Source organism: Hemicordylus capensis, chromosome 2 (genome assembly GCF_027244095.1).
Source record: "Hemicordylus capensis ecotype Gifberg chromosome 2, rHemCap1.1.pri, whole genome shotgun sequence".
Taxonomy (NCBI): Eukaryota; Metazoa; Chordata; class Lepidosauria; order Squamata; family Cordylidae; genus Hemicordylus; species Hemicordylus capensis.
This window is the reverse complement of record NC_069658.1, coordinates 343,665,492-343,680,102: the sequence shown is the minus strand read 5'-3', so window position 1 is coordinate 343,680,102 and position 14,611 is coordinate 343,665,492. Positions and strand designations below refer to the sequence as shown.

The window sequence follows — 14,611 nt, the reverse complement described above, 5'->3', positions numbered from 1 at the left end:
AAATCTTCATTAAATGAATTATCATTTATGAGTCTGCAAGACTAAAAGCCAGGGGAAAGTTGTGAGTATAACAGTAATAAAATATTTATTTTTTATTAAAATATTAAGTGTATCATATAACATTTTCAACAAATATTTCCTTTTATTAGCTTTATTTTATGTTAAATTTATCAAATTGTAAAGCATTTTCTAAAAAGCATACAATTTGATAAATGAAAAATGATAACATTAAGGACCAAAGCAGGGGGGCGGGGGGACACTAATGAATACCTTCCCCAAGGCCTACTAGAGCCTTAAAGCCGCTATGCCCACAGAGAGAAGTGCAAAAACTTTCTTGTGAAATCCACTGCCCTTTGTTCTTCTAGTTTCCATGAACGATGTTTACATAAACGGTGTCATTTACCAGATAATTCTCTAGATGGCAGTGAACGCCCATAGTTCATGGTTTATATTGCTCAAACCAGCAACTAAGTTTTTGAGCTCTTTCTGTCTGCAGTGCAGAGCTAGTGTAAGCGCTTAGGGCCGGTAGCTGTTCTCCTTCTCCTTACAATTCATCTCCAGCTTTGGTAATATAAAGATGACCACGTTTCTCTTTATACAGAAAACCAAAAAGACCATCGCAAGAGGTCCCAGGGCTTGAGCAGCAGACGACGTCTTCAAACGCAACTCTCTAGATTCGCATTCGCAAGTTGTAGAGCAGGACAAGAGGAAGTTAATGTTGCGAGCGATCGCTCATGACTAGTGTCATATGACAGGTTTTAAAAATGGCTGAAGGGGAGAGTTGCAACTTACCTGCGGTGGTGGAACAGAAAGAGGACTTTGAAGTCATTGATAGTACTCAGATCCCCAGCGCTTCTGAACTGAAAAGCGATGGCAAAGAAAAGGCGTCTGAAGACTCCGGATGGTCCGCTCCTATCCTCTCACTGGCCAAGAAAGCATCCGAAAACTTAGCAGTGAGCTATGGAAATGCTCTGAAGTCTGCAGCCTTGGCAGGACTCGTGCCCAAACCAGTCAGCAATGACAGCACAGCAAAACAAAGTATGCTTATGTTTATTGCTTGCACGATACAATAATGATTGGGGTACAGCAAGTGGTTTGTTGTTTCTGTTGTTTAGCACCGAGAAAATCCTGATTACTTAGAACTTCTGAAAGGAGCTTTAAGTACGACCTCGTTATAGCCAGAATTTAATTGCTAAAAGGAGAGGTGCTGAGCGCAAACCTGTTTTGATAGGATACTCTTTATTCGACCTAAAAGCCCCTGCTTGTAAATTCCAGATTGTAGGGGTTGGTTATGGATATTCAGTAAGACAGAGAAGGCCATTTGCACATGCTCAGATATGCTCCTTTTTACCCGTTCCAGCACTAAGCCTTTGCTCTGAAAATTAAGTCCAAGAGCTAAATTCTGCTGATATTTGTAACTGGGCTTGTTCTGCTTATAACTCACTTCTGAAAAGTTCAGCTCAGTTGCAATATGACTGCACTGCTTCCCTTCATTAGTTACTAATGATTTAGATGAAAATATGAAAACAATTTTGTAGAATGTTGGAAGGAAGTTGTAATTACTAAAACAGAGGCAACTGAACTTGTGTAAGAAAGCATCTTGAATCCATCAGATTCTAAATAAGGATGGGGGAAATCAAATTATAACTTGCTTATTATTGTGTGTATGCCTACATATAACTAGTGGTACTAGTGTTACTTTTTCCACTAGAGTAAAATCCAACCCAAAGGTAAACAGAAATTGAGATATTCCAATATAGATAAACTAACTCTTTTAACTCAATCGAACAAGAATAAAATCTCAAAAGAAGATTTTTGAGATTATGAGAGGAAAACATGGGGCGCAGTACTTCTATATTTAGCTGAATCGTTTTTTGAGAACTCTGCCTCAGTCTATCAAAAAAAATTCCTATGATATTATAACTAATTACATATCTCTTCCTGAAAAAAATAAGCTTGCTACTACTTGGAGACAAGCACGTTGAAGAGCAGTCTGACAGCAGTGACGCAATGGCTGGCTGCCTGATACGTTATAGAGAAAACATTAGCAAGAGGAGAATATGGTCCCTGCTATTAAAACTGCTTGATATTTAGAAGACACAGCAGATCAGGAGTACTCTGGAACTGGAATGGAGAGCATTCTAACATGCAGAAGTCTTGTGGGAAAGACCATACAATGTGATATCTCCTACCTCTTATGCTACCCATTTCTGATCTAGTACTAGTGCCAAACCAGCTCTGTAAGAAACTCCTGTGCAGTTACTCAGGTTCCTAAAAACTTGTTGCTAGTAAATGCACTAAGGCAAGCTTAAAATATGAGCATACACATGTTGAATGGAAAAGTCCCATTAGAATCAATAGGCCTTGCTCCCATGTCAGTGTGCAAAAGACTGTAGCTTTACTTTGAATTAAGTATCTGCATTTCTCAAAAACTGAGAAAGTAGGACTTGCTTCCAAATAAACTGGATGAAGTGGGACTATAAGAATTTTCGTGTTTTTCTCTCCCAGCAATAGTTGGGTAAGGTAACCAAACACTTGATTCTTGCTTCTAAAAATGAAATGCTGCCACCAGTCTTAAATTCTTTTCCATCCTGGATACAGAATTAATAGGCAGCATTTCATAGGCAGATGTACTTCATGTTATGAGCTGAGATGAGCATAGGTGGTGTGTACACACACACACATATGTTAACACATCCTGACCTCAAGCACAAACTCATAAATATAGTAGGCTCCCCGATGGGAGCCACTGCATCTGTGCAGTATGAAACAAAACTGCTCTGTCCAGGCTTCTGAGAAATGCAGATGGCATCGAACTTATTAAGACTTCCTTTTCAAATGTGGAATTCATGAAAAATGTTGTAGTCTAAGCTGGAAGTCTACGTCTCGGCTAGAATGTCCACTGAAACTGAAATGTGCTCCCACTGGTTTTTATGCACTCACACTTTTGATGTCCAGTTCATTTCTTTTCATCATTATAGGTAGTAATTGTTCTGTTTAGCCAATTGCTTAAGGTTGTTGCTGACATAACTGCATTTATGACCTTAGTGGATACAGTATGAAGTTGAATGGGCCCTTGATAGAGCCTACATAACCCAATGACATTGTACCAATACCCAAAACGGAGGGACACTCTGGATTACCTAATGTATCAAAAAAAAATTTTTTTTAATCTTCTGCTTTCTCTTACCTTCAGTCAATTTAGAATGTCTCTGCTAATGCCATCATGCTTATCCACTGATTGATTGTTTTTTCTTAGAATGTTTATCCTGTTTTTCTGTTGATGGTGATCCATTCTGGGCATGGACCATGTCATTTCAATATTCTGTGTACTGCCAAATATTGGTGTTACATCTTAAATTGTAATAAATACAAAGCTTGCAATGGGGCCTCTTTAGTACCAAAGAATAAAGACAGAGGGATGTCCAGAAGTGAGGAAAAACATATTGGCCCATGTATCATGCAGCGAGCTGCCTGTCTAAGTGGCAGCTGTATTGTCTGCTACCACCGTGGTTTAAACCCCACCAGCGCAGCTTGTGAAGACAGGAGGCTCCATGCCTACTAAGGAGTGCATCTCACACTCCTTAGTAGGCACAGAGGCTTCTGACTTTGCAAGCAATGCCAGCAGGGTTTTAAGTGCCCTGGAAGCAGAAAACCTGCTTGCCACTTAGACAGGTGGCTTGCTGTAGGGGTGTGCACGGGCCATGGTTCGAGGTCCAAGCTGAATTTGGACCAGGCCGTGGTCTGGCAAACTGGTTTGATCCAGTTTGGCTGAACCACTAACCAGTCTGGTGGTTCAAGGGGGGGTGGGTGGGCGGCACCTTTAAAAGTAAATTTGCAGGTCCATACCAGTGTGACCGCCACTCCAGGCAGCTTCCTGCTACTGCAGCACTCCCCCCAGCAGCCTGTGCATGACAGGAGCACAGCTCTGTCACAAACCTGGCCTCTACACATGCACATCCTCGAACCGTGGTCTGTGATTACCCCAGCTTGCTGCGCAGTGTATGAACCACTATATGCAGAAAATATCATTTTATAAATCTTCCAGATAGAAGTTGCTTATTGTTAATGCACTTTAAGAAAAAAATCATGCTTTGTAATATTAATATTACCATCCTGTATTGTCGATGGCTTGTAACAAATAACATATTTTTGACAATGAGTTGTATGCAGAGGTGTTCTTACTCCTGGACTTTGGAGCCAAAGTCCAGGGCCTCCACAGCCCCTAGGGCCCCCCAAATCCTGTTTAGTCTGTCCCAGGTGGTGTGATCATCCAGCCGAGCATGGGGATGCTTAATTTGCAGGGGAGGGAGGCCCTCCAAAGGCCTTTAGGTCCAGGCTCTAAAATTACCTAGGTGCACCTCTGATTGTATGGGATGTGGTTTATATTGAGGCTGTTGCATCAAGTTAACACTCAACCATGTTTTTAAAGATTTCCTCTCTAGAGTTATCAATGAAAGAGGAAATACATAACTGAGAGTTTCAGACAGTTGTCCTACGCACACAACTACTATAAATAATCCCAAGAAGCCAATCAGACTTGCTGCCATCTAAGGCTAAACTTAGTGGAAATTACTTCTTAGTAAATATGTGCAGGATTGCTCAGGGATTATTTAGGATCAGAAAAGCAAAATATTTAAACTTCATCAGTGTTAAAAGTTTGTTGGTGGGTGGTGTTTTAATAACATTTTAAGAGTTGCCATTTATAATTCATTCAGAACAGTGCATAGTACTCCTAAATGCACCAACCCAGAGTTGTCTGGCAGCATCTTGTAAAAGCAGCTATAACTTATTAGCAAGCTAGTTGATTGACTTCATCTGATCTGACACTCTTTGGGTGGGGAGAAACGAGAAAGAAATTGATACCAAACCAGAAACACCTTGGATGAACCAGGAAGGGTGGGAAAGTTGGAAGTGGAAAACATGCAAGGCTTAAAATTTTGGATAATTATCCTTACAATTCTTCATAATAGTTTATCATTGCTTATTGGAAATAGTAAGTAATAATAAGCCTTTTCAACTGTCCACCAGAATACGAGGAGGGGAAAATATACAATAGTCAGTAGATGCTCTCTTATGTAAGAACCAAGAAATTTTCATGGCAGTGATAAAGGAATTGAGAGGTGTGAGGAATGTGCTTTACACTGTACACAGAGTACCACCTATCTCGCCCGCGCCCCCGCCCCCTTACACACACACGTAGTTTTGTTTTGGTTTACTGCCAAGCTTCATATGCTTTTAAAGAAAGCGATCGGTGTGAAGTTTGTATTTGAAGGAGTAGCTGAGCAAACTGGAAGTGTCGTTATGCTTAGCATTTACGCAGCATTTTTTAAAATTGTTCAAACGAGCCTTGTCTTGTTTTAAACCTTACAACAGCCCTGTAAGGTGGGTCATTTGAAAGCTAGGGAGAAACATAGCTGGAAGGAGCAATTGACTTGAATTGAGGAGAGAGCGGAGCGCGTTCCCAAAAAAGAGAGCGCGAGAGCCACTTTGCAGGGAGCAAGAGAAAAATCCCCAGGAGCAGCTGCAGGGGAAAGATGAGGAAGCGGTGTTTCCAGGACAACAGGCGCGAAGGAAAAGAGCTCGCACACCGCGGCCACAAGAAGGAAGAGCAACTAAAATGGCAACCCATCCCCCGATTTGTTTACACTTTCTTGCCTCTTTGCTCGACCCTCTTTCTTCCTACACCCAATGAGAATCGAAGTGAGGGTGGGGCGTAAGGCTTTTTGTAACCAGTCGGAACTTGAGAGGGCAGGTTAGTGAGTGTGACCAATCCGGTGCGCCGGACTTCTGCATCTAAGAGTTTTGATTGGTTTGCATAAAGGAGGTCAGCGACTTGGAATACGTCATCCAATGAGGGGACCTGTCCCTGGAAGTAGAGGGGGAGGGAAGTGTTGCTCTGGTAACGTAGGTGAAGGTGAGAAACCAATGGGGAATAAAGGGGGAGGGGATGTTGATTACTCCGCTTTGGGGTTGCTTGGGGGGTTGGGGGGAGAAGATAAGCCTCCCCGGGGAACCTCTCACTGGGAAATGATTGAGCTACCAAGTACCTCTATAGCTTTAGTGTGATACTATAGAGGGGAGCAAAAGACAAATCATCTATAAGGAGCCCAGTAACTCTGCCATTCAGCGTATGCAGTGTTTTAATCCCATGCCCTATGAAGAGCTGTGACAGACATGCACACAGGGCATGGGACTGGGATTAAAACATAGCACCAAAGTGTTTCAGAGACTGGGACAGAACTTAGCATTGCCTTAATGATTATAGAGTATTTTAGAAATTGAAACTCAGTGACAGCTGCTATGCACCCATGAACACACACACCAATCACAGCATGTCATACCTCTCTAGACTGTCCCAGTTTCATGCTCAATTGCTAAAAAGGTGGCTGCATATAATATTAAAATGATTGGGTCATTTTGGTTTTTCTACAAGAATGCTTTCCCCCCTTCCTTCAGACACTGCCTAATCAGGTTTTAAACAACAGTACGTTATCTGTGCAGTTTGGTGTTTTGAAAATAAATCTTACACATCTACTTCAGTTTCTCTTTCTTTGTCTGAATATGTTTAGCGGCCAAATATCAAACAATGGAAGAACGAGCAAATCTCATGAATATGATGAAGCTGAGCATTAAAGTCTTGATCCAGTCAGCTCTGAGTTTGGGTAGGACTCTGGATTCTGACTTTCCTCCCCTGCAACAGTTCTTTGTGGTGACAGAACACTGTCTCAAGCATGGGCTTAAAGGTGAGTTTTTGCTTAGAGCCACCATTTAGACTTTGCCATCGTGTTGTTTCAAATATAAAATTGCTCACAGTAGTTTATCAGCCTATAAGTTTAGGAGGCTAACAGCCCAATCTTCAGCATATTTGCTTGCAAGCAAGTCCCACTGTGTTCATTAGGGGCTTACTCCCAGGTAAGAGTGCATAAGGTTGCAGCACAAGAGTAGCTTTTCTGTCTTTTTAAATCTTAATTATGTTCTTGTAAACAGGACAATAATTTCTGGTATGTCTAACAGTTATCAACAAAAATCGGGGCCCTGCTTCTGTAAACGTTTCATACAAAAATGCTTAGAAATAGTACAGTAATAGATAAAAAGGAAGGAAGATTGCAAATTGAAGTGGTTTGACTTCTTGTTCTTCACTTTAACCTCTGCTCGACAAGGAAACAGAAGTGGTAGGGAAATAAGTTAATTTCTGCATGCATGGGAAAAGCTGGCTGAGTGGACCTAGTTCTTCTGGAATGCTGTATGGTGGAAATTGGAGCAAGTTGAAAAGTATAAGCGCTTTGTCTCACATGACACACAAGGTGCTTTTTGAACTTCTCCTACTTTTGTGTACATGTGAATGTAGTTAATGCTGGATACACAATTGGAGACAGTCACTTTTAAATTAAATGTTCATTCTAGACACGTTGGCCAACATGATGCACCCTGCTGGGGCTGCTGCACACATGAATGTCAATCCTGAGGGTATTGCAGTGTATTGCAATATTGCAGTATTGTTCAACTACTTAAAACAGCATATAGCCCTTGCATCGTGCAGTTTCCATCAACTCCAGTGGAAATATATGTAAAAATATGATAAATAAATAGCACTGCAGAAATGCCTGCACACTCTTTAAGCAGTTGTACAACTGCCCACCTCTGCAACAGCCCAGGGGCTTGCCTTCACATTTGCAGCTGCCACTGCAGGTTGGAAACGTCGGCATTGGAGTGTATGTTATATTGGCCAATAGGTTTTACAGTAGGCTTTAAAAGTAAAGAGCTCAAGTAACAGGTATTTAAAAGTAACAGGCTTTAAAAGTAAAGAGCTCAAGTAACAGGTATAAAAACACCTTAATGCTCTTTGTTCTGTTTTCAAACATTTAGTTTTTGTGCATTGAATTGAAATAAAATAGTAATATTTTCTCATCTATTGCCTGTTTCTTATTAATCTAGCTAAAAAGAGTTTTATGGGTCAGAACAAATCGTTCTTTGGACCTTTAGAACTGGTGGAAAAACTTTGTCCAGAAGCATCAGATTTAGCAACAAGTGTCAGAAATCTACCAGAGTTAAGGTGAGTTGAAACGGATACAGATTGGGGTTACAAGGAACCATTTTAGGGTTACAAGGAACCAGTATTCATAATAAAGTATGGGTTAGTTTTATTAATAAGATTAGCTAATTTCAGGTTAAAGATAACATTTTCAATGTTGTTGTCCCTTAGTGAAGGGTATTTAGTGCTGATGCCATACTTCTATATTGTAGCAACCTATATATGTTTTCCTATGTTATGTGATGCATTTACTGGTACAGTACTATTTTACATTTAAGACTGTAGGAATTGTGTTGCTGACATGACCAAAAATCTGTCTAGTCTAATTAGTTTCCAATAATGGTTAGTCAGATGCTATTAGAAAATGCTGTGTATGACTTTCTTCAGAGTATACATGCCTAAACAAGGACTATTCAGCCCTGCCCAGATGGCTTTCTTTTCCCCAGCAAATAGTTATCAGTTGGTTTATATTCCCTTTGTTAAATAGTCTTTTAAACATATTACTGTATTTATATTAATTGGTCATTAACCAATTAATGAGTTAAAATAAGACAGTAATAAGCTACAGGCCTAAATGTTTAACTTTTTCTGGCTCTTTTCCAATAAGTAGTTACTTCCTTTTGGAAATATGTACTATGTATAGTGTCCAGACTGATATTATGCAAGAGCATAAGGACACTGAGCAAAGAAATTCATCTCTTTCCCAGACTGGTCCTTGCTCTAGCACAACCTCTTGTTGACACCCTTATGTGTGCAAATGGGGAACTCGTGCAACATTCATTCAGTGGTTCCTCCTCTTCTGCTAGCAGTAGCACAACTTTGTGGAACACCACAAAGTCCTTCCACATGTGCCACTGTGGCTGTTGTCCCATCTTTTTTAGTAAGCAAAGTTCATGCTAGCAGTGTATATATTTATTTCGGTCATAGACCAGTAAAATAAAATAAAATAAAAACAGATAAAAATGAAAATAGGAACCACAATAAAAAGTTCATTACACCATGTGAGTCCGCATTTGACATATTATATAGCAAAATTTAGCCACCATATCTACAACATCAGAATTTAGGTTGGTGAGCAGATAATTTAAATAAAATTCATCTTGATGACCCGGGAAATTATTCAAGAGCGGGGCGCAAAGTTTATGCTAATTTGTCCAAAGAAAGTTTGTCATTATGCTGTGTAACATATTTGACTGCTGTTTTTGTGGAACTGTAGGACTCCAGTAGGAAGGGGCAGAGCTTGGCTTTATCTTGCCGTTATGCAAAAGAAGCTGGCAGACTACCTGAAAGTACTCCTGGACCACAAGAATCTATTGAGGTATCTTAATTTTTCCCCCCAGAATAACATATTTTGTTATACTGAATGGGAATCTTTTTGAGCTAATGCATATATTTTAAATAAAGTAGATAGGATGTATTAACCTGAATATAATATTTCTTAAATGTATCCTTAGGTGTACCTTCTGTCATGGTAGATGACAAAATATTCCCAATTTACTACTTAAATTACCTTTTCTCCCTCTAGTGAATTTTATGAGCCTGATGCCTTGATGATGGAAGAGGAAGGAGCAGTGATTGTAGGTCTTCTAGTGGGACTGAATGTAATCGATGCAAATCTCTGCTTGAAAGGAGAAGATTTGGATTCCCAGGTGAAAAATACCGTTTAAACTAAGGAATGAGATTCTGAGTCACAACCCCATGAAGCTGAAGTAACTATTTATACTAGGCTCAAGCCTGTTGTAGTCAGCTGGACTGAAACTTTCTCAAACACCTTAGGTTTGCACAGTTGTGGAAAAAATAATATGTACTATATAGATATACGCATATTTCTAAAATGTCAGCATGTTCAGTGCTTCCCGTATATTATCTTGTTACAACAACCCTATGAGGTGGGTCAGTACGTACAAGGAAAAACATTCACTGGAATGGTGAAAACTGACAAATAGTGTGGCAGGAGGCTGTACACAAACAGCTTGTGACGTGATTGCAGAGGCAGTCACGTTAATTGTGTGTATGTGAGAGAATTGGGCCTTAGCACCTATGTGAATTAAGAGTCGAAGTGCTATTAATGGAGCTGATTCTAACTTTACATATTGTACTTATACCAAAGTACAAAATATTGTCAAGTCTGATAACATATGAAATTCAGTGTGTGTCTCTCGGAAGTATGGGCTTCATACTTTCCTATGTGTTGCTTTTAAGTATTTTAATGGTGTAGGGTTGTGCTTCAGACTTAATGTGAGGCTCATATATTTTGTACTCGCATGTCCATACCCAAGTCCTAAATATAAAGTGAGAATTTACCCTGTGTAACTGGTTTTTGGTTTAGGAGGTGATGGTACTTATGCTAAAGAGTCTCCTAGGTCTTTAATCTCAGCAAGGCTAGGAGAGGTTTAACATATCGCTTTTCCTGTCCTTGCAGGACTGTTATGGAAGAAACTGCACCTGGTGAACTCTTCCAGCAGTCAGTAGTTAAAAGCAAAGAAGCTCTGTTTTGTATTTAAAATTGGCAGCCTATCTTATGTGCAACTGAAAATCTCACCTTTTAAAAATCTTAGTGCAGAGACGCAAGATACAATTAAAATCTAGCTCTAGGTTGCAGATTGGACTGCTATAGAAAGGTTGAGAGTCTAGTTATTGCCAAGATTGATCATATATCCACAGTCCTTAACTGATCTGTGCAACCTCTAGTGATTGTTGCTGAATATATTTGGAGAACTCATTAGATAGGGCAGGGAGAATTAAGAAGAGGGCAGCTTGCTTAGCCTTCAGTGTCAGATGGTATTGGGGAAGGAAAGAACCCAGTGACTAAGTTCAACCTGGAAAATCAATTAGCTGCAGGAAGGGTCTCAAATAATAATACCTGCCAAGGAAGCATGTGGTTACATTTATTTTAATGCAGAAGAGGGGTAAGAAAGTCAGTAAAGCATAGCAAACTATATCAGGGCAGCCCACAACATCGTTAAGTTAATTAGATTGTAAATTGATGGTAAATATAATTTCTGTTTTTGCTTTGTTTTTTAACAAATTGCAGGTTGCAGTAATAGATTTTTCCTTATACCTTAAGGATCCACAAAGCAGTGATGATGGCAAAGAGTATGTATGGTTTATGTTCCATTCTTTATAGCGATAGATTTATTTGTTTAATGGGAAACTATAAACTGTAGTTGATGAGCACAGTTGATCCTAGGGTGTTCTCTCTGAAGGATCTAAAGCAGGGCTGCACAACTTTGGCCCTCCAGCTGTTGTTGGATCACATCTTCCATCATCCCCAGCCACAGTGGCCACTAGTCAAGGATCATGGGGGTTCTAGTCAAACATCTTTAGAAGGTCCAAAGTTGTGCAGTGCTGATCTAGAAGAAAAATCAGTCATTGGTGTAGTATTATCATATGGGACACCAGTCCTAGCTTCAAGATTCCTAACATCAGGATTCTGTGTCTTCTTCACCCTGCTGGAACTGGGGTTTAGTCATTTTGCAGTGGGCATATTCTGTGTCCTTCTTCCTAGAAATCTTACATACCTGTACACACACCTCTTGGTCTTGTTAAACTAAAAAAAAAAAAAAGATCAAAGGCTCTTTGAAAGTCTTTAGTTGTCTCCAAAACAGAGGAGTCATCAAGCAAAACTTGCTTGTGGGAAAGTTCCAGACCATTAAGACTTCCACAGAGCAGGCCCTGTACCATGTGGAGGCTCTACATGAGGTAGAACTCTGAGCAGAACTCAGATTTGTTTTTGAAGGAAGTTTTTTTGAGCTGTGTTGACAAAGTAATATTTAATGTTGAAGACCAGAATGTTTTGTCATGTTGATTTTAATACTTAAGTGAATCATCCCTTTTCTTTTTTTTAATATCTTGTCTCATTTTGTTAAGGCCACACTCTCAAATAAGAGAATGGCATATGCAACCTTGTATTGTATGTGTAGCTTTTGAGTGACAATTTGCCACTGAAGAAAACCCCCTCTTTTTTTTTTTTTAAATCAGAGATGGAGGAATTACTGCTGTATTAGATCAGAAGCATTATGTAGAAGAACTTAACCGTCATCTAAGGTAGGATTTGTTGGTTAATGTTTCTTTGTTTTCCCAACTATATGAGGATCAAAATTTAGCAATGTCACCTTGATGAATACAAAGATCACTATCTTCTGAGGGATCTCCCACTTTTTCTCCTCCTGTCTTGGATTGTCCTCTGGCACCTGATTCTGCCAGCCTCCTATCCCTCCCCCTCCCCAATACCTTATTCTCTCTCTGCATGATGCCTAATAGCACTGTTTTGCATCCAACCACATCTGCTACCCATAATCATTAAAAACTTGAATCACCATTGCCCTGTGCCTGGAAAAAACATATTGTTATGTTCTTCTAGAGTTGAATAAATAAAGTGAAAAATCATAGACATTGGCAAGATGGAGCTGAAAAACATAAGAAATGTTGGCTTCTTAGATTTCATCTGGGCTGACATGGAGTGATTAGTGTTAAATGGATGCTGTAAATTTTTTCCATAGTTGCACTGTTGGAGACCTTCAGAGCAAGGTAGAGTGCTTGGAAAAAAACAATTCAAAGCTCCAAGATGAGGTTGGTGATTATTACATTTATATGTTAATTTCTCAGTTTTTCATACGTAAATTTGGAGTAACTTCCATGCAATTGAAAGTAGGAGTATCCAAGTATCTGACTAGTATCCAAGAGTGAAATCTTGTATGCATGTGCAAGTTAAAAAGATGGTAGGGAGAGCAATACAATTCACCTGTTCTAGAACAAGGGCAGGCAGACTTAAGGTTCTAGAGCCTTTTATTTTGGCCAGTGCTTTGGAAGCTATCAGCACAAAATGGCAACTTGGGGAGGTGGATTCAGTCACAAAATAGCAACTTGTGCAAAAATTTAAATCAACAGAATAAGGGATTGTAACATCAAAACCCCTGAATTCCAGGAGAATTTTCCTGTAGGACAGGCGGGAGCAAAGAGGCTGTTTTGTGAGAGAAGACATTGGAAAGAAATTAATCAGAGAAACTAAAAGCAACCTGATTACTCAGAAAGAGAGATAGTAAAAACGGCATGGCCGTGCCCCACTCAGCTAACCAATCAGATTTGCAGTATGACTAAAAGGGCTGGAGAAGCCAGCCCAAATGCCTGAAGAGCTACTTCAGGTAAGACTACCACCAATGTTCCCACTAATTTTTATCACCAGTGAGCAGAAAGAGTTTTGCTCTGGGAGGCAGTATCAAGGCAGTGTGCACACATAACTCACACTCACACTCTCTCTCTCTCTCTCTTTCTCTCACACACACACCCCCAAAATTAATGCCTTTTAATTTCCCCAGGCCCCTAGAAATAATTAATGTGCCAAAAAAATGTGCACAATTTTTTAAAATCTTTTTTTAACCTAGGAAGGAATGCACCTGGGAAAGAAATGATAAGGAGGAAATGATAACAGCAAGGAAGTGGGTGGCATCTGCCACTGTTCATTTCTCCTAAGAGCTTTTTTTTATAGTTAAAAAGCAAGTAGGCCACCACTGCTCTTGGAAAGCTCCCCTACCCTCCTCAAATTCCATTGTGACTTTTGTCACACACACACCCCTCTACAAAAGCTGCAGGGATTCCTTCCAACCCACTGTCAGCTGCAACTGTAATGCTGGAATTCCAGCAGATGGTTGCGACTGAGTTTTTCAGCCTCAGCCCTAACTGGAAAAGCTTATAGTGATATACAGAGTGCTGTCCCCAGAAATGCCTCTAGAGCAAGCAGAGGGATAGCTGTGCTATGTTTGATCTACACATGGAAGAGTTTGCACACTGGTTCTAGGGGTTAAAAGAAGCTGAATTTTCTCAGATCTGAAAAGCAATAGATGAAAACTAGGGTGTGGGATGGAAACTGGAGGGGCACATTTTGTTTGTAATGTCATGCAAATGCCTGGTAAAACATTAGCAAACAAGTGGCAATTCCTCATCAAATTCTCTAACCTTTTTTTTAACCCTACCTCCAGTCTCTCTGGGTTGCTGGGGGGTAGCGGGGGAGCTGCCACTGCCGCCGCCTGTCCTCCCTCCCTCTTTCCTCCTCTGCTGCAGCCAGGACTGGAGGAGGAGGAGACCCGGCTGGGGATGGAGAAGGCGGCCCAGTGGCGGCCCAGGGGGAGGAGGCAGAGGCAGCGTGGTGGTGGCAGACCAGCGGGAGGGAGGAGGAGGCAGCGTGGTGGCAGCAGTCTGGCCAGGGAGGAGGAAATGAGCGGTGATGGCGCACACAGCAGAGACTGTGCGCCTGCCAGAAATGGCTGCATGGGGACGTGGGGGTTGGTGTTCATTGTCACACACCTTCGAGGGAAGCCTGCCTACCATTAGCTCCCAAGCTACTGAATGCCTACTCCTGCTCTAAAATACAAGCTGAGGCTGCATGCATGCTATCTGGACTAAATAACTTAAACAGGTGAAGACTATTCTGCCTCTCTTATGGTCTTTCTGACAGAAATAGTAGCTTGATATAAAAACCTAACATGGTAACCAGTTTCAGTATTGGAAATAGTGTGATCAAGTATATCTCTCTTAGCAGTTGCGTTATGAAATATAACCTTGTTGTGACAATTTCAT

At 40.5% G+C, this 14,611-nt stretch overlaps 1 protein-coding gene across 3 annotated transcripts in view; it reads left to right on the top strand.

Annotated features, from left to right (window-relative positions):
* Positions 1 to 508: 508 nt before the first annotated feature.
* The window catches only part of RUFY1 (RUN and FYVE domain containing 1), a 31,545-nt gene continuing 17,442 nt past the window's right edge, over positions 509 to 14,611 (top strand). Inside the window, exons 1-8 of one of the 3 annotated variants that reach the window (XM_053300816.1) lie at positions 509 to 1,038; positions 6,573 to 6,746; positions 7,939 to 8,056; positions 9,252 to 9,353; positions 9,561 to 9,684; positions 11,070 to 11,131; positions 12,017 to 12,082; positions 12,538 to 12,607. In XM_053300816.1, the coding sequence (XP_053156791.1) occupies positions 765 to 1,038; positions 6,573 to 6,746; positions 7,939 to 8,056; positions 9,252 to 9,353; positions 9,561 to 9,684; positions 11,070 to 11,131; positions 12,017 to 12,082; positions 12,538 to 12,607 (990 nt within the window). In that variant the 5' untranslated portion in view covers positions 509 to 764. Of the gene's footprint in view, positions 1,039 to 5,826; positions 5,918 to 6,157; positions 6,386 to 6,572; positions 6,747 to 7,938; positions 8,057 to 9,251; positions 9,354 to 9,560; positions 9,685 to 11,069; positions 11,132 to 12,016; positions 12,083 to 12,537; positions 12,608 to 14,611 lie in introns of those variants that run through there. The other 2 variants (XM_053300817.1, XM_053300818.1) reach the window with 2 other exon arrangements.